This window comes from Genypterus blacodes, unplaced genomic scaffold (genome assembly GCF_046128005.1).
Source record: "Genypterus blacodes isolate CSIRO-AG114 ecotype Tasmania unplaced genomic scaffold, CSIRO-AGI_Gbla_v1 ptg000082l_1, whole genome shotgun sequence".
NCBI lineage: Eukaryota > Metazoa > Chordata > Actinopteri > Ophidiiformes > Ophidiidae > Genypterus > Genypterus blacodes.
Window position 1 is genome coordinate 257,333 of NW_027466887.1, and position 27,021 is coordinate 284,353.

Consider the following 27,021-nt stretch of genomic DNA (forward strand, 5'->3'; position numbering starts at 1 on the left):
GGAAGGTGTGTGTGTGGCAGATGTGGACGATCGCGTTTCTCTCCGCCATCACGGAACACAACTCTCAAATCAGACAGGAAACTGCCTCAGAAAACGGAGCTTCTCTTTAAAATTCCACCAAAGACATCCACGGCAGCGTCTCCGTCCTCTTGTCTCCGTCCCTCGTCTCCGTCTCCGCCGCCGCCACACCGTGCGGATCCACCGGGCGGAGTGGTACAATCAAAGCCGGGAGCTGTGGGCTGCGACGGGGGGGTATGATCACTTTTTCACCACCGAGGGAAACACACACACCGCCGGGGAGGAAAACACCAAAACCCCCAGTTGACAGTCTCGATTTTTGGATGTTTCCCGAAGTGTCTGCGAAATGTCTACGAAAGCGGAGCAATGTAAGTACAGCTGCTCGCCTGTGTGTGTGTGTGTGTGTTTGCCTGTGTGTGTGTATGTGTGTGTCTGTCTCGGGTTTGGGAAAGTGGTATTTTGGTTGTTTTGTATGGAGCAAAGACAGCGGATGAGGGGAGCTGTCCTTGGTGATGAAACCGCGGCAGGTTGCAACACGTCCCCTCACTGCGGAGGGAGGACGAGGCTCTGATCTGCCTGCCTGCCTGCCTGCCTGCCTGCTGCTCTGGATGCTCACGGAAAACACCTCCATGCCCACCGCTCTGTCGCCAATGCCTCATATATAAACCTGTATCTATATCTGTGTGTGGGTGTGTGGGTGTGTGTGTGCCAAACCTCGAGCTGCACTGTTGTTCTCAAGGTCGACCTGACTGATTCCTTATCGAACAATATGGTGGCATTAGCCTGATCGATAATGTGGTTTGATGACACTGAGGCCCTGAAGGCTGTTCTGGGTTCCCTCCCCCATCATGAACAGGTGGAACTCAGCCTGTCAATGCAGTCGACTGATTACATATTATAGCCTATAGGCTTCCATACATTAAAGCCTTTTCTATAGGAACATAAAGGGTCAAACTTGTGCTGATCAAGTTGCTGCTATTGATTAATGGCCAATAAAAGGGAAAATTAAACAGCGTGGAAACATTAAACATACATGCAATATATGTATTGGTTTAATTTGAGGTTCATTGATTATTATTTCTCAGGCAAGAGAAACATACACTCTCTCTCTCCCTCTCTCTCTCTCTCTCTCTCTCTCTCTCTCTCTCTCACACACACAAACCCTGCAGCTGTTATTTTTATGCTGGGGTTTGTCTGTTACAGGTCAGAGAGGAATCAATGCACTCCTGCCCATCCTATAGTCACAGTAATTGGGTCAGCAGTGACCAGTGAGTCTGAACCTTCTCAACCAGACTAAACACATACATGAAGACCTTAAACGATGACCTGAGGGACTAGAGAGGCACCTGAGAGCGCCACCGGCTCAGCCTCATTAGCTGAGATCCTCACTCTCTCTCTCTCTCTCTCTCGCTCTCTCTCTCTCCTCTAAACACTGTTCTCTCAACCAATGCTGGGATTCAACTCCCAACCCCCGTCCTCACAAGCTTGTTTCTGTATAAGCATAGGGTTAGCGTCGCCTCCAGGGCTTGCTGTGACCTCGCTGCCTTGCCAAAAAGGTCACCTGGTGAAAACAAGAGAGTCATGGGAACACAGAGCCTTTGAGCTTCCATGTAACATGTTGTGTGTGTGCCTGTGTGTGTGTGTGTGAGTGAGTGTGTGGGGATTTAATCCAAACAGCAAACAGAAACACAGCCTCGTGCATGTTCCCTTCCACCATTTGTCTTGGTGGTCAGATAAAACTGGAATAATTCAGAGTGACTCATACTTTGACTCTTTGTGATGTAACTGTTGATTTGTTTGTCACTCTGCTCTTTATTTTTGTCTAGTTGCCTCTAAGATACGATACTTGCAAGAGTATCACAACCGTGTGCAACACAATATTTACCCTGTGCCCTCCGGAACAGACATTGCAAACACACTGAAATACTTTTCCCAAACCCTGCTCAGGTAAGTACCCTGCTCTGGAGCCAACAGGTGAAGTAGCAGACCGTGTGCAGCGTTTGATACTTAGCTTTAACACAATCACACGAGGTGACGTCTCTCTCACACAAAGAGACACGTAATGGCTAAAACTACACCAATGTGAGAGAAAACTGATGTTGTGAGGGAAAGTCAGCAACATCACCTGCCTGTCCTGAGCTGTAGAACACGTCTGAGGTGTTTGGATGTCACTATCCAGATGAGATAAACACTGATGTCCTCTGGAGTTGTTGCATTCTCGCAGCAGCACATATGGTTGATGTTTATTGATTCGGCGGTCGGCTTTTAAGACTAACGTCCACCCCCCACCCTGTGGCGACTCGCTGTGTCTGTCCGTCCCTAAGGGGAGCAGCGGAGGGCAGGTCCTTGTGGCTCTGCACTCTCCGGGTCAAGCCTGCTCCCTTGGGTGCTGTGAGAGCCCCAAAGGAAGGAACAACATGTTATTTCCTCTTCCACCACAGGTCATGTAGGGCAGCCATTATGGACACGTTTTAATTTCGCAGTGAGTCATTTCCCCTCTCCCTCCCTCAGCTGCACGGAGCTACTTTCCATGTCAACACGCACGCTATGTTTCTATACGTGACAGGATATAAAGAGTAGTGCAGTAATATCACTATCTCTCTGCACGCCTCTGTTGTTATTATGATTGAGATTGGAAGCCGACCTCAATTCTATAGTCTATGCTTCAGCCCCAAATGGATTATTCCACCGCCACGCTCTTTTACCACGGCCTCTCATACGTGTTTGGTAAAGATGGAGCCTGACAGGGGGCTGCAACGGCGGTGGGTCATCCTGCGCTCGATATTCCCCCAGAGCGCTCACATGTTCAGAGCAAATCCCTGCCCCGTCCGATTAGAGTGAGTGGTGGACAATCTCCGGACTGGTTTGTCTGAAACCAGAAGGTGAGGGGAGGGAAAGCGTTAAAAAAGAGAGAAGACACTGAAGACAGGAAGATTGTTGATTCGTGTTCACCGCAGGAGGTCCTGAGGGTCAAACGCAGCATAGAAAATAGGACAAGAAGAAGCAATTTCTTCAATTTACTGACAATTACAGGTGTCCCATAAAAGATGGGGCCCGGCAGTGTAATATCTCAGCGGGCAGGCAGGTGCTGTAGGTCATCAAAGTTAGTCACAAGCCAAAATCTGTGGCGCTCTCTGCACCAGTGAGCCACGCCGACCCTGGAGCCAAATCACTCATGAGACTGAACGTACGGGAGCAGAAAGCATCACCAGCCCGGCTCAGAGGCTCAGAGGCCTCAGACATAGCAGTTTGTCTCGGCTTCACCTCCACCACACACTTTAAAAGGTGATGGTGTTTATGAAGGATTTACGCACACACATAGTCGGCCCATGGTCAAAATGGCAGCGCAGGGCTTGATTGGCAATGTATGTCACACGTTTGTGCATTTCTACATGTGTTTTACGTGTTTGTATTGTGTGTGTGTGTGTGTGTGTGTGGGCGTGTGTGGGCGTCCTTGTGTGTGTGCGTGTGTGTGTATGTGTGTGTGTGTGTGTGTGGGGGGTGTCAATTTATACGTCTATGTTCATTGTTCAAATTAATGGTGTTTTCTTGATATGAGAGACGGGCAGTGAAAAGTCATACTCTGAGGATTCTGAGGTGCGTGTCCTGTTATCCATTGGTCACGTCTGAATTCCAGCGTGACGTCTGTGCCGTGACGCAGTTTTACCAATTGGCCCACGCCGACTGGAATCTTACAGAGTATAACTTTGAGGGGATGAATTGTAGAATGTTAGTGTTATATTCCTGCTGTTGACATGAGCGACTGTATCAAATGTGATGGAGTTAAATCCCCTCTCTCGCTGACCTCTGAGTGCTGTGACTCGACAGTTCGAGCGACCTTTCATTAGAATTTTCTTTTCTTTTTTTTTAAAAAAAACAATAACAACACACGCCGACATATTAATCTGGGCTCTCATAATAAAAACCCAAATCATTCGCCCGATAGAACAGCTTAGCTCTTTAATAATGTGCAGTAAAAGAGCAATGCTCTCTGGCCCCGCCCCCCTCCACTCCCCCCCCCCCCCCCCCCACCCTAGACGCTCCACACCCAACTAGTTTTTTGCTCTCTTTTTTTTTGTCATTTTTCTTTTTTCTCCTCCTCCCTCCTTCTTAAAACAATGACTTTATGTCCACCACCTTCCCCAGGGGACAGCAAACACAAATGTCCATCCTGCATTAGCTCACAAACATAATGCTACCGGTCATCCCCCCCCCCTTTGACACAACCTATTCCTTTGTCATTATAGTTTTTTCCTCTACCGTAGATTAGTTGTGACATTTATTTCAGAAACCTGAATCCATATGCCTGTTGGATCTCATTATTTCTCCCGATGATACTGGTACAGTATCATAACGTATGCATACGGACATTATTTCTCTGGTGCAATAAACATGTGATGTGACCCAGGAGCACTTGATCTAACCTCACACACATGTTTATTACTGGCTGAAGCATGTTTCAAAAGTGTCACCTCTGTATTTTCCCGAACCAATTTGGTGTCACTCCCATCCTTGACAGCCCCACTAAAGACAAGGAAATTCCACCAAACCTTTCCGCGGCCCATTGGCCCTCACCTGACCTATTGGAAGCTGGCAGCCATGGAGGGACAGTCACTTTGCGCTGTCCCTTTTTGGAGAAGTATGGGGTTGCCACTGAAAACATGCCATTTTTTATATTTTTGCTCCTTGTCACCAGATACGCATGAGATGCAGTGATCATTGCAGTTTGTGCTCATGTTTTTTTGTTTTCCAAGTGCAAAGTTAGACCAATGAAAAGTGAATTAAAGTCACTCTGGACAGATAAAGCAGGGACAAAATTTGCCCGTGCCTCCAGTGATAAAGTCAAATGGTGAGACACTGCATCCTATGTGGGGTTTATCTGGGTTTGTTTTTTTCTATTTACGCTGTCTCTGTAGTGCCATTTCAATGTAATGTGCTGTTTTTTTGTGTCTTTGTTGTCTCTTTTTTTCCCTTGTTCCCCTCCCCTACCCTCCCCTACCCCGCCTCCCCTCCCGCCCCGGAGCAGCATTCTGTCCCGCACAGGCAGGAAGGAGAACCAGGAAGCTTCCAATTTGGCCGTGCCCATGACCATGTGTCTTTTTCCTGTGCCATTCCCACTCACCCCATCTCTAAGACCACAAGTCAGTTCCATCAACCCTACAGTTACTCGCTCCCTCCTTTACAGCGTTCTGCGCGATGCCCCGTCAGACCGCGGGGGGCAGGGGCAGCAGAGTCGGGACGCTCAGCTGTCAGAGTACCCCTCTCTGGACTATCAGGGCCTCTATGTGACCCTCGTGACCCTGCTTGACCTGGTGCCCCTGCTGCAGCACGGTCAGCATGGTGAGTCAAGGCCCAGTGCACCACTGTTTGTCATCATCATCCCCGAAACCGTCTGGCCTGCATGAAGCCACTGCTGCTTTTTGGGGGAAGAGAGGAGTCCGGCTGTGGATCTTGAGGGATGCATGGGGTGATTGGGAGCACGCTGGATCCTGTCAACTCAATTGTTCATGAGCGTTTGGATCTAACAGACATAGGCCTTCTCTTCTGTGTATCATTCCTGACTGCATGTTTGTTCTGTAAAGTGGGAGAAATGTTCTACTGAAGTTGTCATGTGCAAATATACAGTATGAGCACAAATAAGCAAATGTAGTAGTTTGTATCCCTTGCTAATTTCACGTGGAATACGCCAGAGAATGAGTTATTTTCAGTGTTTTTCACAAGCTCAAGGCTGCATCACAGTCAGTGCTTTTCATGAATATTTGACCACTGTTAAAAAAAAAAGCTCTTAAGCATGAAAACCCATCTCCTCCACTGGAATGCTCTTCTTTCCTGAGGGCAAACTGTACTCCAGTGGCTTTTTAACAAAGTTCACTGTCCTCATATTCCAAATGTTACCTAGATTTTGTTCTGTGTTGTTTTGTTAAAGGGAGTTGTTTTTTTATGGCTGCATACAGTATACAAATACTGTATGTACAGTTCATTGAATGAGTGTCTGTGTATCTCTCTGTCTCTTTTTGCCTTTCCCCTTTCTTAACAGATCTGGGACAGTCCATATTTTACACTACAACTTGCCTCCTGCCCTTTCTCAGTGACGATATTCTCAGCACTTTGCCCTATACTATGATCTCCACTTTAGCCACATTCCCCCCTTTCCTCCACAAAGACATCATTGAATACCTGAGCACCTCTTTCCTCCCCATGGCCATATGTGAGTATGCCCTAGATGCAGATCAGTTAAAATACAATAACACATCTCTGACTCACTAAAGCAGCTGATGCTTTGACACACCTATCAAAACACTCTCACTTACATAAGCCAGCACGCACACGAGTGTTTATCTCTCTTTCTCTCTTTGCTCATCTGTAGTGGGCTCCACCCGGAGGGAAGGGGGGGTCCCTGCTTATGTCAATCTTTCCGCCTCATCCATGCTCATGATTGCAATGCAGTACACCTCAAATCCAGGTAAACTGTCACACTGGCTCATCCAGAATCAAGCACACACACATATCAATATTTACAGAAAAGTTAACAGCTGGTCTCTCAAACGGCTCTCTGCTTCTCTCTAGTGTATCACTGTCAGTTGTTGGAGTGTTTAATGAAGCACAAACAAGAAGTGTGGAAGGTATGACGGTTATTTAAAGCACAGAGGAAGAGTTTCATTCCAAAATTGAGGCAATATTAAAAACTGTGAAAACCTCTTTATTGAACAGCAAATTGCTCTCTTGATGCCTATAAGTATAAAACATTTTGTCATCAAATGAACATGAGCTATAAAAAACGCTTTTTACAAAATGGAGTTTGGAATGAAAGCCTCCCATCGACTAATATGCATAAAATCATTTAATAGCTCTGCAGTCTGCAGTCCCAGCTGATCACGGCTCTGTGTGCAGGACCTGCTGTATGTTATATCCTATGGACCATCCCAAGTCAAGCCTCCAGCAGTGCAGATGCTGTTTCATTACTGGCCCAACCTCAAACCACCCGGAGCCATCAGTGAATATAGAGGACTGCAGTACACAGGTACACTTCCTCTGATGTCTGAGCCGCTCCTGCACTGTCACTGTAATGAGTAACAGTACAAATCATCTCATTTTCTCCTCTTCTCTTCTCTTCCCCCCCCCCCCCCCCCCCCCCCCCCCCCACCCCCCCCCGGTCCCTGATGTCTTCTTTTCTATTCCTAACAGCCTGGAACCCCATCCACTGTCAGCATATAGAGTGCCACAATGCCATCAATAAACCAGCTGTCAAGGTGACCTCAGCCTTCAAAAATAATAAGAAGCCTTATGCTATTAACTGTTATATTGTGGCTACACGGTTGGGTGGTCGATTGGGGGTGCTCGCGAACATAAGCCCACACCTCTTCATGTACAATGTCTGAAGAAGACAGATGAGCAGCAGACTGAGAGCCCATCCAGCTCCTGAATCCTTCTCTGCTGTGGCTACTCTGCTCAAAACTGATAAATAGAATCAGGAATAAGAGCAAGGACAGGGGCTGGAATTCAATTACAAGGAGCAGGGAGGGGGGGTTACAGGAGGAGGAAGTGAGGGAGGGATGGAGGGAGGGAAGGAGGGGGGCTTAATTGGAAGCGATGACCCCACGCAGCCCTTGTGGACGCGGGTGGCATCAAGTGAGCACAGTGAATTACAGAGTGCCATCTGAACGGCGTGGCCACGAGCACTGGAGCATATGGGTGCTGTCATGCACACAGAGGCGTGGGGAGGCAGGTATAGGTGTCATATGCTGTCCTGGTCAGGAGCGTGATATTAGAGTTAGTATTAACCCTGCAGAAGGCAAAGGGGGGCAAATCTGTATTTTGTTTCTATATGGTTGGTTGATGATATTCTAATGCTACCTGTTCTACTTTTGCAGATGTGTATAGATCCCACTCTTTCCGTTGCCCTGGGAGACAAGCCCCCTCCTCTTTACATATGCGAGGAGTGCAGCCAAAGGATTGCAGGGTATGCATCTGTTTCAACCTTTCCCTCCTCCCCCTCTTTCAATAAGACGCCATTTCCGAAACATGCATCGCCTACCGGCTACCTCATTATTCCTCTCTTTAACCCAGGGGAATTGCATCGCCATGGTTACATAATCCCCTCACGTACTTAATGAGATCGTCATCACAAAACCAACACAGTCACTTGTTTCCTTTCTCTCCTATGTGCTAGTGTTGTTGATCATTGCTCTGACCTTTGCAGGGACCACGCTGAATGGCTTGTTGATGTACTGTTGCCCCAAGGTGAGTGTAAGTAAAAGGTATTTACATTTCATTATTCCTTAAATTGATCTTGCCTCCCACAGATGAAGATAGAAGCACAGTAACTGACACACATGTGGGTCACGTGTACAGTGTGTACAGTGTGTACAGTGTGTTACAGCCACAAGATGGATCGATGTGGTAGGTATAGATTTTGTCCCATAGTGGTACTGAAGGATCTGGTCATCTAAGGACAAATTTACTTGATGGAGGTCTTCCTGTAGGTGTTTTAACCCTTTGTGGTACATAAAAGCTCTGTTTTTGTTTCAAATTCAAGTAGAAATTTATCAGCCGGTCTTATTTAGGGCCTTCACAGTGAGCAAGAGGTGTTTAACAATAAGTGAAGTAAGACGGAAAATGATAAAACAGTTATCTAATTACTTTTTAGGTGCATATAAGTCATAATAATTAAATTATACAAGGTTTTCCATGATTCTGATCCTCATATCTAATTGAATGAATTATTATTTTATAATTTATCTTTATTATCATCTGTTATCTGTCATTTGCAAATGACATATTTCTGTTGTCATTGCAGCGGAGATATCTGCTATTTGTCAAAAGAAGGTAAGATATTCATACTGCAGTGAGCCTCCACCCTAACATGAACCCCTGCTGTCATAAGTGATTAACTTCCCTGCACCCTCAGAGTAATGAAGTCCTGCTCAGATCTGCCAAATCCAGCTAAATGCACCATCCACAAATCAAACAGCTCGCTTGCTCTAAACTCTTTCATCACCAAAATACATAAATGCACGAAAGCTATTCTTAGCTGAGACACGCGCAAGGTCGCTTTTTATAAACTTTGAATGTTTTCTCTGCCGGCGAGCACGTTTACTGAAGTGAAGGTTATCCGGTATCAAAAGAAGCTGGTGGGGCGTGCATGATGTTTGCACGCCACCGTTGTAAGTGCTCCCCTGCTGGTTTCCAAGGAGACAGTGGGAAAACTGAGCGTGACATGATCTCAGGTGTTCTCCGCAAAGCAGAGCGCCTGGCAGGAAACATCTGACCTCCATCAGCAGCCCTAATCCACACAGCCTCTGTGTCTGAGCCGGCTTTGCTCAACCCTGCCATTATTAATTGAGTCATTTGTGAAGTGGTTATGTGTCACATTCACCAGAATAGTAACTTATTAATACAGCATGATACCCAAAATGGAGCGACACCTCAGTAACACTGTTTGCCGTGAGATGACAGAGGGGTGAATGAGAGATGGATGGATATGTTGATTTGATAGAGGGCACTGCATCCCTCTAATAGCTGAGGATTAGCGTCTGATTACATTAGGTTTGCTTCTTCAGCACCGTCCTTTCTCATTGTTAGCAAACAGAAACACGGAGAGATCATGTAAAGAATCTGCAGACACAATAAAGGCAGAACAAATCTCACTCAAAAGGCCTGAATGCTGCTTTTTGATGCCTGGAAACATAATTATTTTTAAAGTCTTGTCATTATTGGCTAATATATGGTTGCTGACTTCCCAGAATAGAAACAAATCATCTCTCCTCCTCCTCCTCTTCCTCTTCCTCCTCCTCTTTCCCCCTTTTCTCTTGGCTTCTCAGAACTGTAGCTCTCATGTGAGGAGGGCCGTGGTCACCTGCTTCTCGGCCGGCTGCTGTGGGCGCCATGGCAACCGGCCTGTCCGCTACTGCAAGCGTTGCCATGTCAACCACCACAGCAGCGAGGTGGGGGCTGCGGCGGAGACCCATCTGTACCAGACCTCCCCCCCGCCCATCAACACCCGGGAGTGCGGCGCCGAGGAGCTGGTGTGCACGGTGGAAGCTGTTATCAGGTACACTCACAGTGTGTGTGTGTGTGTGTGTGTGTGTGTGTGTACTGAAACATCACAGCCGCGGCCGCACATATGCCCGTGACGCCGCAGAGTGTGTGTTCCCAAACCAATATGTCAATAAAGATGAAGTCGTACACTCAGCTTTCCTTTCTCCCTCACTGTTTCCCTTTCTCTATCCGCGCCTCTGTGACTGCTCTGTGGCTGCTCTACCGCATCATCCGCTCCATATCCATCCAGCCTTCTCAAGGAGGCCGAAATCCACGCGGAGCAGCGTGAGTTTGAAATGAACAGGCGTCGTCAGATGGGCCTGTCCGCCTCCCACCACTCTCTGGACAACATCGAGTTTGACAACAAGGAGGACGACCAGCATGACCAGCGCCTCCTCAGTCAGTTTGGCATCTGGTTCCTGGTGTGTATTCACAGCCGGTTTCCATAAATGTCAATAACAGGGAGGGATGAGATAAGGAGTCTGTGTGTGTGTGTGTGTGTGTGTGTGTGTGTGTGTGTGTGTGTGTGTGTGTGCTGCGTCTTATCTCTGCTCTAAATGAATCTGTGATAGGGGTTGTTTGCCTTTGCTGCCCTTCGCTCATGTCTCCTCTTCCCCCCCTACAGGTGAGTCTGTGTACCCCCAACGAGAACACGCCCACGGAGAGCCTGGCTCGGCTGGTCAGCATGGTGTTCCAGTGGTTTCACTCCACGGCCTACATGATGGACGATGAAGTGGGAAGCCTGGTGGAGAAGCTCAAGCCTCAGTTTGTCACCAAGTGGCTAAAGACAGTGTGTGAAGTGCGCTTTGACGTCATGGTCATGTGCCTGCTGCCCAAACCGGTGGAGTTTGCCAGGGTGAGGCGCCACAGCCACATAAGCACACACGGGTGCAGGGTGAGGGGAAAAGGGCATTAAACTGAGATTTTAACCTCTTCTTCTGTGCTTTCTCGGCAGGTGGGGGGTTACTGGGACAAGTCCTGTACCACTGTGACCCAGCTTAAAGAAGGCCTGAACAGGATCCTGTGTCTAATACCTTACAATGTCATCAGTCAACCCCTGTGGGAATGCTTCATGCCCGAGTGGCTGGAGGCCATACGCACCGAAGTGCCCGACAACCAGCTGAAAGAGTTCAGGGAGGTGCTGAGGTACGACCCAAAAACAATAGTTCCCATATTGTAATTATTGTTTTTGCTCAAAATGAGGTGGGACAGCGATTTGAAGGATCACCAAAGGACCCAAACCAGAACCAAACAAGCCAATCAAAAAACAGACACTGCTCCCTCTAAGTTGATGTCTTCATGTATGTTACACACCACAGGCTTTAAGGTCACAGCACGTTTTTTCTAACCGCAGTGATTGGAAAAATGCCTGCTGTGACATCACCGCCTGAATGTTTCAGAATCTAAAGCGTGTTGCTGCAGCTTTCTGCCCCTGCTATTCAGCAGCGTATTGCCCTTTACAACCCACACTCCTGCTGTTTACATGCCAACACCAACAGAAGCCCAAAGAGCAGAGGCAGAAGAAATGGAAATTACAGCATTTCACCATCAAACGACATTAAAAATAGCAGGCACATCACGTTCCAGCCTCTGAAGGCCAATTTTCCCCCCTGTCAGTCTGCATTAATGCATATACATGAACATTATATTCTATTTTCTCCCCTTTGATCCCACAGCAAGATGTTTGATATTGAGCTGTGCCCCCTGCCTTTCTCCATGGAAGAGATGTTTGGCTTCATCAGCTGCAGATTCTCCGGCTACCCAGCATCAGTGCAGGAGCAGGCACTGCTGTGGCTGCACGTGAGAACAAAACACACACAAACACACCTGAGCGTTCTGTTCACGTCCCGCGGCTCTGTCCGCGGCGCGTGTGAATTGAACAGGTTGTCGCAGAGTGTCAGAGAGACGAGGCAGGGCCCTGCTGAATATGGATCTGGGTCACAGAGTGAGACCAAGACAGGCAGGAGGGATTTTGTCTTTCATCCCATATGCACTCACAGCTTTCTGCCCTGTGCACATGGATCGGTTTCAAGTTTTCTGTCAGAACTGTGATCAAGTGATGGCATCAATTCCATCACAGTAAATAGGTCGCATCCAAAATAGAGGCCTGGTGCACTTCTGTGTGTGTGTTCTTCTGTGGGTAACATGTTCAGACTACATACTACATGCTGTCTTGTTCCCTGCCAGGTGCTGTCAGAGTTGGATATCGTGGTTCCTCTCCAGCTGCTCATTGGGATGTTCTCAGATGGAGTGAACTCTCTGAAGGAGCTGGCCAATCAGAGGAAAGCTCGAGCCTCAGATTTGACAGGCAACACTGGAGCTCGCAGGGTGAGCCTCACCATCGCACTAAAGTCACTCCAAACCAGCAGTCACCAGTGGCCGTGTTCCATTTCTCTTAGTTGTTTTATCATCAACAGTATTATTTTAAAAGGTGGAACATGCTTGGGTTCTGTCCAGCACACAGTTAAGATTAGGACGTGATCATTTTTATACTTTGCCTGCCTGCTATTATCTACCACTCATTGGGATGTGTGTTGCCATGGCAACTGACAAAGTCTAAATATAGCTCTGTTAAGGGGCTTAATTGAACTTGACAATGATGTCGATTTATCATTGAAACTGATATCAGTGCAACTGCAGAATTACAGCGTAACCACCAGCAACGGAGGGACTTTGCAGGTTTATGCTTCACTTTTAAAGAGAAACACGTTTGATAGAACGAAACGGTCTTTGCCCGCAGGTGAGTGTGGTGTCAGATCCGGGGCGACGTGGGCAGCACAACACCCTCAGCCCCTTCCCCAGCCCCTTCAGGAGCCCATTCCGCAGCCCTCTGAGGTGCAGTCCCTTTAAAAACCTGGGACACGCCACTGGACACTGTGCACTGGACCTGGACTGTGAAGACGATGACATGAACCTCGGCTGCTTCATCCTCATGTTTGACCTCATTCTAAAGCAGGTAATGTTCTTATATATACTCTATTTATATTTACATATCCACAATTCCCAGGGTTTACAGCATTTCACACCAGGATAAACTGATTTCTGTTCTTCCGTACCGAAGAATGACAACAAATCAAACATGTGGGATGTTGAGATTGACATGTCATGCTCCACTTTTTGCTCCTCTGTTTTTCTCTGCTGTCTCAGATGGAGCTGCAGGATGACGGTGTGATGCTGGGTCTAGACAGCAGCCTGGGGAAGGATATCGTAGGCATCATCAACAACGTCTTTCAGGCCCCGTGGGGGGGCTCACACACCTGCCAGAAAGACGAAAAAGCCTTGGAGTGCAGCCTGTGCCAATCCAGTATCCTGTGCTACCAGCTGGGCTGTGAGCTCCTGGAGAGGCTGACCCCCCGGGAGGAGATACGGCTGGTGGTGAGACCCTGAGCATCAAATATGTCCACCTCCAAAATGAATGCCACAGTGTCACTCTGTTCCAAACCAAAAGCATGCACGCTCTCCTCTGTAGGAACCCACTGACAGCTTGGAGGAAACGTTGCTTCTGCCTCAGTCGGATTTCTCTCTTGGGATGGAAAGTGAAAATGAAGAAGTAGAAAATCCAAGTAGCACACAGGCTGACAACTCCAGCAACCACTCTCCTGATGACGCCTGTATGTATACAGAATATCCTCCAGATGTGTCCTTTAGATCAAATTAAATGAAAATAAAGTGAACCATAGTCTTAGATACTCAAACATCCATTTATAGTTTCATATTTTGAGTGTAACTCCTCCTTCACTGTCTCTTCGCATTCTATTTTCATGGGACAATGTGGAACCATGTCTTCTCTGTGACAGTTAAAAGAGATGTTTCCCTTGGTTGGGGAGTTGCTCCTGACATGAAAGCTTTGTTCCTTCCAGCAATGAAGAATAACGCTGATAAGAAGTTCTCCTACCAGCAGCTGCCAGTGTCTTTGAAGCTGATATACACCATTCTGCAGGTAATGAATAGCTCCATTTAAACTCTGGCACACGCAGATGTGAATGTACGGCTCTTTGTGAGTCACATGTCTCTGCTGTGTTCAGGAAATGTCCAAGTTTGAGGAGCCAGACATCTTGTTCAACATGCTGAACTGTCTGAAGATCCTTTGTCTCCACGGGGAGTGTCTGTACCTGGCCCGTAAGGATCACCCCCAGTTCCTCGCCTACGTCCAGGAGAAGATGCTCATCCCGTGGTGCGTTGGCAAAAGACACACTGGCATCTTACTGGCGGCCATTTCTTAACTGTCACGGTCGTGTGGGCTAATTTGGTGTCTGTGTTCCAGCTTGTGGTCCATGTTGAAGTCAGAGTTCTGCCAACTGGCGTCCCTGGCCGTACCCCAGCTCCTTCATGCCCTCTCTTTGTCCCATGGGGCGGACATCTTCTGGAACATGATCAACACAAACTTCAACAGCAAAGATTGGAAAATACGATTCGAAGCAGGTGAGCAGCTGAGGTTGCACGTGGCTCTAAATCTGTAGATGCTGACAGCCTGAGACAACGATGATAATAATCCACAGCCTCATATAGATGTGGAAACGTTGGACCTTTGTTGGATTGTTATTGTTTTTTGGAGAATGCATTATGCAAATGCATCGGTCGCAGTTGATTGAATTAAATATTATAGGAAACCCCCAGTCTGCTTATATAATGATCTCCCGAAACCACTGCCTGCCCACATCTCCCTCTTGTGTTGTCATGGTTACCGTGTGGCTCAAACAGGCAGCGAAGAGGCGTTGTGGGATTAATAAGGCGTTTCTCGCCCTGTGATTGGCAGAGAGGAGATGTATGACCTTGAGACAGAGGCAGAGGACAGGTCCTCTAACCCTGTATGGATGATATTAGGATAGAGAAAACAGAATAAACACAACTTGTAGTTAGAATAAAATGAGAGAAAATGACCCAGACATATAAACATACACAACCACACATATATGATAAAGGAGAAGTTATAATTTTATCAACATTTGTCCAAAAATCAGGGCATGAATACAGTCATTCAGCCCTTCCACCAGGTGAGATGATGTTTGTAATATGAGATCAGATAATATTAATACACCCTTTGATGTATTAGTTTTGTTGAAAGAGATAAATGTATAGTTGTGAGTGTACATCAGGCAGAAGGCACAGTGATAATCATCTCCTATAATGTGACAATCTGCATTATTCTGAGGCCATAAAGCTGCACTGGCATCGGATCCATATCACTACCACACTGCCACCTAGTGGTCAACACTGGGTGGTACCCATCAGCACCCTGACACTGGATGAGGCCTCAGAGATGCGACAGAATTTTTTAGAGTCTTGTCTCAAATGAAGCCAGTAAGCAGTGACCTGTTTGAGGTGGTTGCTTTGGTAATCATGGCAGACATGCTATGGTCTGATGGTGCTGACATATGGCCTCGTTTTCTCATGCAAACTCCCAGTGGAGAAGGTGGCAGTGCTGTGTCGCTTTCTGGACATCGGCGCGGTGACAAAGAACCACCTGCTGAAGTATGCACTGGCCCACGCCTTCTGCTGCCTGCTGGCCTCGGTGGAGGACGTCAACCCAGCAGTAGCAACGCGCGCCAGACTGCTGCTGGACACCATCAAGAGACCGGCACTGCAGGTGATCTGCTCACACACACACACACACACACACACACACACACACTTATGCCTCTAAGATCAAGGCTTTGGCCCAAACAGCCTCAAAGACGTAAAGAGAAACCACAGAATGGACAATAGATGCGATACAGAGATGTGGATGATCAGAGTCAATGAAAGGGGGAATAATTAGGGATGTTGGGGTGTGTGTGTGTGTGTGTTTAGGGCCTGTGCCTTTGCCTGGATTTCCAGTTTGACACAGTAGTGAGGGATCGTCCCATCATCCTCAGTAAGCTGCTGCTGCTGCACTTCCTGAAGAAAGACATTCCTGCACTCAGCTGGGAATTCTTTGTGAACCGCTTTGAGACTTTATCCCTGGAGGCTCAGTTACACCTGGACTGCAACAAGGAGTTCCCTTTCCCAACAAGTATGTCCCCATTCACACACACACACACAGACACACACACACACACACACACCAGCTGCATCTACATGTGTCAGAAACTACTAAAACTGCCGTAAAATAGTTCTGTGTGGATTGTTTGCACAGCCATCACAGCTGTCCGGACCAATGTAGCCAACCTGAGCGACGCGGCCATGTGGAAGATCCGGCGAGCCCGTTTCGCCAGGAATCGTCAGAAGAGTGTGCGCTCTCTCAGGGACAGTGTGAAGGGCCCGGCCGAGAATAAACGGGCCTTTTCACTCCCTGAGTCACTGAGCAACCGACTGCGTGAGTACAGATCAGCCCGTTTCAGTGTGTGTGGGTGTGTGTGTTGCTCCCATTTAGACTTCGGTCTCAAGACACATTTAAGCTTCAAAGATGGAATCTCTAAGATGATACTTCAATACTATGATCAAAGTCTGCTCCTGCTTTCCTAATGTTTCTCTCCTCACTTACTTGCTTTTACTGTGCCCACATTCATTCATTGACGTCTAAATATCACTGGAAGGTGCTTTTGGCTTCAGACGTAATGTGGTTGACCAGCTGCTGTGTTTGTGGGTTTGTTATTGCTCCAAATGATTGAATGAGAGTGTGTGTGTGTGTGTGTGTTTGGTGCTGGTGAAGCTCAGACATGTGTCCTGTGCCGCTGCCCCTCAGCGTTCTCCTTAATTGTCTGTTTTTAGCTCTAAGGCTTACGAGGCAAGAGCACTCTGCTCCGACACTGGGAGATATGATAGAGAAAGTCCTGCCAGGTAAATAATCCCAATCTGAAACCTTATTCTTCATAATCACATAATATTAGAGGGGAGACGTATGTAGCAAAGTTAAAGGGCAATATGGAAAAGAGATGTTTGCTATGTTGTGATAGAAGCTCGCGTCAGACTTACACAAACTCTGAACCCCGGCCTTGTTTCCTGTTTACCCCTCTGTGAACATGTTACCGTAATATCCATGTATGCTGCATGATTATACATCCGCTTGTACTGAAAGAGAAGAGGACATGATGAGTTGACCCCCCCTTCCCTGCCCTCCCCTCCCCTGTGTTATTAACCTGCACCCCTGCACCCTTGCACCCTTGCACCCCTGCATCCCTGCACCCCTACCCTCTTCCTGTCTCCTCCCTCTCGCCCTTTAACCTCGACCCTTCCACCCCTCTCCTCCAGGCCAGACCTCGTCTCCCGAGGACGACTCCATCATCAGAGATCTGCTTCCCGAGGACGCCGGCATCGATCACCAGACGGTCCACCAGCTCATCATGGTGCTCATGAAGTTCATGGCCAAAGACCAGAGCAGTGCCGAGGCCGACATCGGCAGCGCCAAAGCTTTCAACACGGTGAAGCGCCACCTGTACGTGCTGCTGGGCTACGACCAGCAGGAGGGCTGCTTCATGATCGCCCCTCAGAAGATGCGCACGTCCACCTGCTTCAACGCATTCATCGCTGGAATCGCACAAGTGCCTGAGATATGATTCTGTCCTCACACACAGCTCGAGCTATAATTACATGTTTAATAGTATATTGAGAGTAACTGACCCTGTAACATGCTGTGTTTTCCAGGTGATGGACTACAATATAGGTCTAGGGAAGCAGCTACTCCCCCTGGTGGTCCAAGTTCTGAAGTACTGCACTTGCCCCCAGCTGAGACACTATTTCCAGCAGCCGCCACGATGCTCTCTGTGGGCCCTGAGGCCGCACATCAGACAGATGTGGCTCAAAGCTCTGCTCGTCATCCTCTACAAGGTACTCTGTGTACTGCTGTGTGGCGTAATTACACGGGATATGGCTCCTTCAGTCCCTTAGATTACACGTTTCTTCTCCTGTGAATGAGCTTGCTGCCAATTTTAACATCCCAGCACTTCTGTATTGCCCACAGTACCCTTACAGAGACACGGAGGGCAGTAAAATAATCCTCCACCTGGTCCACATTACCATCAACACACTGAACGCTCAGTATCACAGCTGCCGTCCTCATGCCACAGCCGGGCCTCTGTACAGTGACAACTCCAACATGAGCCGCTACAGCGAGAAGGAGAAAGGTGACGCAATCGTAAAAGAAATGTTGTTAAACTCGAGTTGAGCGGACTCCATTGACGTGCTGCTGGGTTCTTTTTCCGTCTTTAGAGGAGGACAGTGTGTTTGATGAATCGGATGTCCATGACACACCGACTGGAGCTGCTAACAAGGAGTCACAGACCTTCTTCGCTCGCTTGAAGAGGATCGGCGGCAGCAAGTCTGTGAAGTATCAGCCGGTCGAGCTGAACGCCAAGAAAAGTAAGAAGCACGAGGTCTAAACATAGCTTCCTGTTCATAGCAGCCATGTTGTCTTCATTGGTAAACTTCTATGTGTGTGTGTTTCAGGTGAGATCGAGCTGTCGGAGTACCGTGAAGCCAGCGCCCTGCAGGACAGCATCCTGCACTGTGTGAGGGAGGAGAGCACCAGGAAGAAGCGTCTCCAGGCCATGCACAAGCAGAAGTCTCTGGACATCTCCAACACAGACTCCATCCTCTTCAACCTGGATGAACATCGACGCAAGTCCTGCATCGACCGCTGTGACCTGCAGGCGCCCGGGTCTGTCCTGCAGCCGTCCTCTGCCACGTGCCACAGCAGGTATCATGGCAAGGGGTTGTCCGACAGCTCTTCCTTGAGGGTGGACGGCGGCGACCACATAGGCCGACGCGGTTCTCGGGGGGGCCACTCCGACGGCTCCAAACAGGTCATCCCGGAGGTTCGCCTCAGCTGCATGGAGACCTTCGACGATAAGCTGGACCAAAGCTCCACGGGGGAGTCGGCTCAGGGAAAGGAGGACGCCGACCTCATCGACCTCTCCTCTGACTGCACCTCCATTCCAGAGAAACACTCGCTCCTCTCCATGTCTGACAGTGACTCCCTGGTGTTTGAACCGCTGCCTCCTCTGAGGATTGTGGAGAGTGATGAAGAGTTTGATCTCAACGCCATCATGGGCTCAAAGCTTAACGGGGGCACGAAGGTCCTAACGTCCCCTGCCAGCAGTAACACCCTGCGTCTGTCCCCTGTGGTGCAGGTGAGCGTGGAGGATTGTTCCACTGGAAAGAAGACTCCAGAGCCTCCATTGGGACATGGAGGCTTAGAGCAAGCAAAGAACCGCTTAACCCCCTGCACATCTCTGGATCTGCCTGACCGACCAGAGAATTATTCCCTGGAGAGCCCCATGACTCTGAAACAAAAGAGAGACCTGCTGAGGAAGACCCCACACCTCCCTGACACCTCTCTGGACGACACCTTCGCCACCTCCGACGCACCCGGGTCCAGTCCCTCGGGTCGGACCATCTTCTTGGTCATCCCAGAGGACAGAGCGGAGCCTCTCTCCTCGCCGGAAAAAGAGAAAAACACCAGCAACGACGAAGAGGAGGAGGACGGCGACGACGAAGAAGACGAAGACGACATGGGCGACGACGCGGACAGCGACCCCAAACCGGACGACGAGGCCGAGTTCAAGATCCAGATCGTTCCACGGCAGCGCAAGCAGAGGAAGATCGCCGTCAGCGCCATCCAGAGGGAATACCTGGATATCTCCTTTAACACCTTCGACAAACTGAGCGGAGACCAGACGGCAGAAACCGGTAAGAAGTGAAGGACAGATGTTCAGAAGATGAGATGAAGGGGAGGAAGACATGAGGAGGCGAAGCAGAAGGATAGGCACTCATAATAAGCTGATCCCTCCATAATAAGCACTTTAAGCATGTTTAAAAGAAAGTAAAAGGCAGAATTTCGATACACTTAGCGTCATTACTAACCTCAAACTATGATTTTCTAAATTTGACCGGTGGCAAAACTTTCAACCTCACATAACAAACTTTACTATTAAATCATCACTAAAAATGACTTTGACTAATCTATAAGACGTTTTCCTCACATTTACTGTAACAACATAGAGACGCACTTACTCATGATTCCGGCATAGAAACACAAAAGGGCACACACAGTATTCCCATGATTGACATATATTGCCTTGCAGATCACAAAGTTCTGTCTACCTTGGAAAAACCACGAGAATCAGCCTCAGCCCCAACCCTCGAAGCTGCTATGCCTGAAACAAGCCACCGCTCTTCTGTGTCAAGTAGGATCCAAATACTTTACTCTTCAATCTCCTTTTGAATTTCATTAGAGTGAGAGAATGGAACAAGACGAGGACCTCGACTTGATGCAACTATTTAAAATAAAAACAACTCGAAGCAGAACACAAAGGGGAAGATGAAGCATTTTTCTAAGTTTGAGATAAACCATGAGATCAAAGCAGTTATTGGACGAACAACAATGAGCGAATGTTGAAGTTTTACATCAATGTTGTGATTAGTTTCCACTCTTAAATATCATTATGTCAGTGTTGTTGTAGTTCCTTGTGAATGCAGATGTGCAGCTTCAGCTCAGGTGTGTCTCTCTGTGTCTTCAGCTCAGTACCGTCAGGTGAAGCGAGGCTCTCTGGGCGCTCTGACCATGAGCCAGCTGATGAAGAGACAACTGGAACATCAGTCCAGCGCGCCGCACAACATCAGCACCTGGGACACAGGTCAGTTAGGGTTTCAGTCTTAATAGCTGGACTTCACCAGAAAATCCAGCTGTTGTTTCATCGAACTCCTCCCTTCTTCCTCCTCCCTCCTCCCTCCTCCCTCCTTCCTCTTTCCCCCTCCTCCACCCCTCTGTAGGCCCCACGAAGACCAGCCTCCTCTCCGCCCCGAGCACGGTCAGCATGTTTGTCCCGGCGCCTGAGGAGTTCATTGACGAGCAGCCCACCACCATGTCTGACAGGTGAACGAGTCGACTGTCAGAAAGCCGTCACCGCAGAATGTCGACCCTAATGCCCTTGAGCAAAGCCTCAAATGGCCTGATGTGCATGTTTAATGTGACACACTAGGTGCAGAGACTGTGCGGCCGTGCTGGAGGAGTACGATGAAGAGACTCTGAGCCTGGCGGTGGTGGTTCTGTCCATGTTCATCCACCTCAGCCCAGATTTAGCTGCCCCCATGCTGCTCGACATCATGCAGTCTGTGGGCAGGTACATCTCCACGTCCACACACACACACACACACCGCTAAATCAACTTTCATAACGCACTCTTAGGCCTCATGCATAATTCATCTCCTGACTGTTTTGCTTACTTTCAGGTTGGCGTCTAGTGCCAATTTCTCCGGACAAGCGGAGAGGTAGAGTAGAGACATGAAAGACAGATTCATTCCATCTCTCACCTTTAGTGTTTGACTGCCAGTGACACACGTCTTTGCATTTGTTTTCCCAGCATGTTGATCCCGGGTAATGTAGCCGGCGTGGCCAAGCAGTTCCTCCGCTGTATGTTCCACCAGCTGGCCCCCAACGGCATCCTGCCCCAGCTCTTCCAGAGTAACATCAAAGGTCTGCTTATAACAGGCACTATCCAACTCAAAGTCATTATAGAGTATCAGGACTTGTAGCGTCCCTAAAGTGCTCTGTGTGTGTGTGTGTGTGTGTGTGTGTGTGTTCAGAGTATATATTTAACATACAATTGATGCATATTTGACATAATATGCTGTAACTGTTCTAATATGTCTCTGTCTCTCTCTGTCTCTCTCTGTCTCTCTCTCTCTCTCTCTCTGTCTCTCTCTCTCTCCCTCCCTCTCTCTCTCTCTCTCTCTCTCTCTCTCTCTCTCTCTCTCTCTCTCTCTCTCAGATGGGAGTTTTCTGAGAACGCTGGCAGTCTCGCTGATAGATTTCAACGACCTGAGCTCTGTGGCTGCTCTCAACATGCTGCTGGAGGTATATCTTCAGCTTGTGTGTTCTAACATTGAGTGATTTCACCAGCAGGAGGAGCTCTTGTCAAAGCCAGAACCCTGATGTGTCTCCTCTTCCATGTCTAACAGCAGCCTCCCCAATACACCAAAGCATCAGCGCATTCATGAGCGTTTGCCTTCCTCCGCACCACTATCCCATCTTCTTCTTCTGCTCAAATGAAACACACACACCGCAGATACATCAGCGTAAAATGAGCTCATCCAACCATTCACCAGCGCTTCACTGTGTCCCATAAATCCCCGAGCAATGTGATTGATCAGGAGTGAACGATCAGTTAAATGGAAATATCTCCGCATGTGTAATTTCCTTATATAACACTGTTGTAATTTCTGCCTCTGTACCCTGCAGGGATTGAACAACAAGAAGAATCTTCCAGCAGGGGGCACTATGCTGCACTGCCTGGACAACATAGCCACCTTCATGGAGGCGCTCCCCATGGACTCCCCCAGCAACCTGTGGACAACCATCTGCAACCAGTTCCAGACATTTCTCACCAAATTGCCCTCAGTGCTTCCCCTAAAGGTAGATATGACCTCTGTATTCAGTTAGCTCGCCGCCTGATAAGATTTAACCCGATTACGCTTCATGGTAAAAGCATCTCTACCGGTGCCCTTGTCGAATTCAGTTTCCAAATTGTAATTGATTGTGACGCTGCTGCTTTTGACCTTGGAGGTCATATAAGTGTGTACAATCAATTTCCCACAGCACACAGGAACAGTAACACACACTGTCTCCTGCCCATTGTGTCTCTTTAGTGCCCCATGGATTCCAGTTTGAGGATTATCATTTGTCTACTGAAAATCCCGACCACGAATGCAACCCGGGTGAGCTTCAGGTCCAGTTAGTACATATTGATTTGTTGTTCTCCGATCCAAATCATTGTAACCTTTCCTCCTGCATCTCCTCTCATCCCACAGAGCCTCCTGGAGCCTTTCTCCAAGCTGCTGAGCTTTGTCATCCAGTACGGCATGTTCAGCCTCTCCTACCTTGTTGAACTGTGTGGATTGTGTTACAAAGGCTTTAATAAGGTAAAGTCCAAATATGCACGCCTGTTTCTTTGCATTTGAGAGCCAAACACGGGTTAGAATCCAGTAACTATGCGCCTCTGGCAGATCTAAACCATTGAAGTGACCCTGCAGTGCCCGAAATGTTCAGATCCTTATCACAGGCCTCTGGGTCATCACTCTTTTGGTGCTACTCTTAGTTGCCTGGACTCTCCAGTCAGCGAGAAATGTGGCCATGTGTCACAGATGATTAAGTAGGCAATCAGCCATTATTGATTAACATGATTAGTTGGCGCGCTCGGCCCAAGGATGTATGGTGTGTTTCTGAGTGGCCGCCCCAGACAGAGATGGAGCCGGTGCTGTCTGCACTATTGGGCCCAGATGGATCCTCAGTCCTCCACCACTGTCAACGCCGCATGCTTTATGTCTCCTGCAGTATTGATTTTCTACACCCTGTTTAATCCCTCAGCGTATTATATCCGCTTTTCAAAACCCAGAGCCAGTGTGAGCAATGGCTTTTGGAATCTGTCCTGTGTGGTTGTTTTATGGGGAAGCTTCTGGGAAACACATGGGCTTCTTCTTGACCTGCTCTGTTGCTTTCTGGGAGCCGGGCTTTAAGGACACAGAGTGAGGCTGTCCAGACTTACCAAACTTTCCTACGCCATCAATCACAACCGCATTGCATTAGGAGAAGTGTGAGTGGGTCCTCCATCCTGTGATTTGCTTTCCTCTAAACAGGACGCGCTCCATTAACTTTTAATTATGAGAGCGCGGTATACAGGTAGGCACATTAACCGTCGCCTCAGAGTGAAATGTCAGTGTACGGCTTGGCGGTGTAGTTGTCGCCGTCGTGGTCGTGTTGGAGCCGGGCAGAGCATGTGCCCGAGCCCGACTCAGGCAAACACGACTGCATAGAGGAAGAGAGAGAAAAAGATGACAGTGAGGTTTGTAAACAGGCAGCTGGGCTTTGTGTGGAAGGGATGAACAAAGAGAGCAGCCTCTCCTCAGGGAGGGAGACGGCAGGCTGACAGCCTCATCTGAGCTGCCTGGGACTCTGGGAGGAGAGATCTGGACTGGCCTAAATCTACTCCTCAGCTTTCACTCTCCTCTGTCTATTCTCTGTCTCTCTCTCTCTCTCTTGCCTCCCTCTCTCGCTCTCTCTCCCTCTCTCCGCCTGTCCTTCCCCCTCTATTCAGGCTACAGTTTATACTCTCGCTCACAGCATGAGTAAGGGAGAGTGATAATAGAAAACGGCAGTCTTGCTGCATCAGTACATTTACTCCACTCCTCTTTTATCTCCTCGCATCCAGGAGAGAGATAAGTTCTACATGTCCCGCATTGTGGTGATGGAGCTGCTGCAGGCTCTCAAGTTCAAGTCTCCTCTGCCTGACACAAACTTGTTACTGCTGGTCCAGGTGACTACAACGCGTTTCACTCAACATTAACCACACAATGTACGCTTCTGTGACAAATTGCAGCATTTGTACGGACCATTAAAGGAATGTGCAGTGCGTGTTGTCAGTTTGTTTGTGCAGATATCGGCACACGGCTGGCAGAATCCACCATCATACAAAAGCATATGATCGCCACGCTGCCGGGGGTAAGACTTTAAGTGACTTAGTGTAAAGATCTTATTAGAGTCAGTCTCATTAAGCAGCAGGGGATGAAGATGCCCCCCTGCTGTGAATCCTCCTTAAAGATGTGCTGTGTTGTTTCTAACAGTGTTCCACAGCAGCTATGGAGTGCATGAGGCAATACATTAGTGAGCTGCTGGACTTCATTGCAGATATGCACACGCTAACCAAACTTAAAGTAAGTCTTGTTCCTCGTGTGAATACAACAATCTCCTCCATGTTACACACACACACACAGAGCCGGAGTGTTTACGCTCTCTGCCTCTCTGTCCTTCAGAGCCATATGAAGGCTTGCTGCCAGCCGCTGCATGAGGACACGTTCGGGGGAAACCTGAAAGTGGGCTTGGCACAAGTCGCCGCCATGGAGATCAGCAAAGGCAATCACCGTGACAACAAAGCTGTGGTCCGTTATCTTCCGTGGCTTTATCATCCTCCCTCCACTATGCAACAAGGGTACGATTTACACACACACCGAATACTGTAGTAGAGATTCAGTGACTCACAGCATCATACAGTAACAATACTATCATGATACTTTACACACACAATGAAGAAAAATAACAACATCACAACACAGGTTATCTATGATACATTAGGATATCTGCAACTGCTTTATGGAGAAGTTTCTGTTCACACACACACACACACACACACACACACAAACATACACACACACACACACACACACACACACACACACACACACACACAGCAAATCAGAATACTGCACCACAGTGTCAATACTTCATCACACTGTATTGGATATGATCACCAACAACCTTTACACCTTTACCCTGTTGTTGGGCGACTATGTGTAAGTCTAACATAATGATGAGGATTTGTTAAAGTGAGAATTCCAACTTGTGTGTTCTCTACAGCCCTAAAGAATTCATCGAGTGCGTGTCCCACATCCGTCAGCTGTCCTGGCTCCTCCTGGGCTCCCTGACTCACTGCGCCCTGCACCAGGGCTCCACCTCCTGCATGCCCATCCCCCTAGATGCCGGCTCCCACATCGCCGATCACCTTATCATCATCCTCATTGGCTTCCCAGAGCAATCCAAGGTGTCGTAGAAACCAATCTTCCCCCCAAACGCCAAAGTTTTAATGGAGACAGTGTTTAACCGCCTCATTGGTCTCCTCTCTGTGTTGGTCTTTATCTGTCCCCAGACGTCGGTGCTGCATATGTGCTCGCTGTTCCACGCTTTCATGTTTGCCCAGCTGTGGACCATCTACTGCGAGCAGGCAGCTGCTGCTCCATCCCTGCAGAACCAGAACCAGACCGAGTTTTCCTCCAGCGCCATCCTCACTGGCTTGGAGTTCTGGAGTCGTGTTACACCCAGTATCCTGCAGCTCATGGCTCATAATAAAGTGGTAAGTGGAGTGCAGGCGAGATGGAGGGAGGGAAGAGGGGGGGGTATTCAATCTAACCAACATAGGAGGGGGGCCTGGGTCACGTCACCCGAAAGATGAAATAAGAATCGACTCGGGCCTCCGCTTCTGTAATTGATTCCTCAGTTTTTGATTGATGAGAACTCTCTATACTCTCTCTGCCAGATGGTGGAGATGGTGTGTCTTCACGTCATTAGTCTGATGGAGGCCCTACAGGAGTGCAACTCAACCATCTTTGTCAAGGTTTGCTATAATCCTGATGTATTTTCTGTACGACACTAGTGATCATCTCAACAAGGAGACTAACTCATCTTACATGTGCTCCCTTTTCTCTTCAGCTGATTCCTATGTGGCTGCCGATGATTCAGTCAAACCTCAAGGTAAAACAGTTATCAGCACAGATCAATATGATGCAGACATGTAAGGATTCCGCTGATTATCCTTTAAAACCCTCTTCCTTCCCCTGTGGTGTTCAGCATCTGTCTGCGGGGCTGCAGCTGCGTCTCCAGGCCATCCAGAACAGAGTCAACCACCAATGTCTGCAGGGCCAGGCCCCCGGAGCCCCCCCTTTCGCCCTGCGCAAGTGGCTGCAGTGCACCCAGTTTAAGATGGCGCAGGTGGAGATCCAGTCGTCTGAGGCGGCCTCGCAGTTCTACCCCATGTGACCTGCTCGGCGGTCCCCTCTGGGGTTGTCTCGGGACAGAACGGGCATGATGCAGATGTGAAAGGACTCCTACGAAGGAACTTGGATTCATTTGGACTGAATCCTTCTCCGCCTCTTTAGTATACATTATGTACCAGTATATGTACAGTAAATCAATGCTATTTTGAAGTACTTGCTCTAGTGTGGGGTAAATGTATGGGGTGCCTGCCTATATGACTGAGAATGTGTTTGGACCCATGTTAGTATCAGTGAGGGTCCAAAAGAAAATGCTTGTTGAAACTTAGAGATGTTGACTCTGATATTCATATTCTACTGCTTTTTAATTTGCTTGTTTGCAAGCTGGATAATAAAAAAATGAGAGTTTTCTAAATATTTGGACACCTTGTCATTTCATATTTGCTGGCTGCCACCTCCAAAGTCAGACTTGCTATTCGCTGTGCATAATTTGTGTTGACAGATGAGGGA

The 27,021-nt window shown here is 48.3% G+C and overlaps 1 protein-coding gene across 3 annotated transcripts; it reads left to right on the forward strand.

The window, feature by feature from the left end:
- The first annotated feature begins 364 nt into the window (after positions 1 to 364).
- unc79 (unc-79 homolog, NALCN channel complex subunit) lies at positions 365 to 26,865 on the forward strand. 3 transcript variants are annotated; one of them, XM_076158521.1, is made up of 51 exons: positions 365 to 386; positions 1,845 to 1,965; positions 5,045 to 5,358; positions 6,056 to 6,226; positions 6,386 to 6,481; positions 6,586 to 6,641; positions 6,910 to 7,039; positions 7,204 to 7,268; positions 7,890 to 7,978; positions 8,219 to 8,259; positions 8,816 to 8,844; positions 9,840 to 10,069; positions 10,307 to 10,478; positions 10,682 to 10,912; positions 11,012 to 11,202; positions 11,733 to 11,856; positions 12,244 to 12,384; positions 12,797 to 13,012; positions 13,204 to 13,431; positions 13,526 to 13,667; positions 13,917 to 13,996; positions 14,082 to 14,230; positions 14,321 to 14,478; positions 15,462 to 15,643; positions 15,847 to 16,048; positions 16,172 to 16,351; positions 16,747 to 16,815; positions 17,227 to 17,516; positions 17,620 to 17,802; positions 17,936 to 18,098; positions 18,184 to 18,333; positions 18,421 to 19,662; positions 20,058 to 20,159; positions 20,493 to 20,609; positions 20,659 to 20,848; positions 20,955 to 21,095; positions 21,205 to 21,243; positions 21,336 to 21,448; positions 21,744 to 21,829; positions 22,214 to 22,387; positions 22,621 to 22,689; positions 22,783 to 22,893; positions 24,180 to 24,284; positions 24,392 to 24,469; positions 24,592 to 24,681; positions 24,781 to 24,956; positions 25,382 to 25,565; positions 25,671 to 25,874; positions 26,058 to 26,135; positions 26,231 to 26,272; positions 26,369 to 26,865. In XM_076158521.1, the coding sequence occupies exons 1-51, from the start codon at positions 365 to 367 to the stop codon at positions 26,555 to 26,557; spliced, it is 8,145 nt and encodes a 2,714-aa protein (XP_076014636.1). In that variant the 3' UTR covers positions 26,558 to 26,865. The 3 variants fall into 3 exon arrangements, with proteins under 3 accessions (XP_076014636.1, XP_076014637.1, XP_076014638.1); XM_076158522.1 differs by lacking the exon at positions 16,747 to 16,815; XM_076158523.1 differs by lacking the exons at positions 365 to 386; positions 1,845 to 1,965; positions 5,045 to 5,358; positions 16,747 to 16,815; positions 18,184 to 18,333 and having other exon boundaries at positions 6,139 to 6,226.
- The last annotated feature ends 156 nt before the right edge of the window (positions 26,866 to 27,021 follow it).

Coding starts and splice junctions, on each gene's coding strand:
- unc79 (XM_076158521.1), top strand. CDS start 365: ATGTCTACGAAAGCGGAGCAAT. Junction 7,979..8,218: donor TGCAGCCAAAGGATTGCAGG/GTATGCATCTGT, acceptor TGACCTTTGCAG/GGACCACGCTGAATGGCTTG. Junction 25,875..26,057: donor TCATGGCTCATAATAAAGTG/GTAAGTGGAGTG, acceptor TCTCTCTGCCAG/ATGGTGGAGATGGTGTGTCT.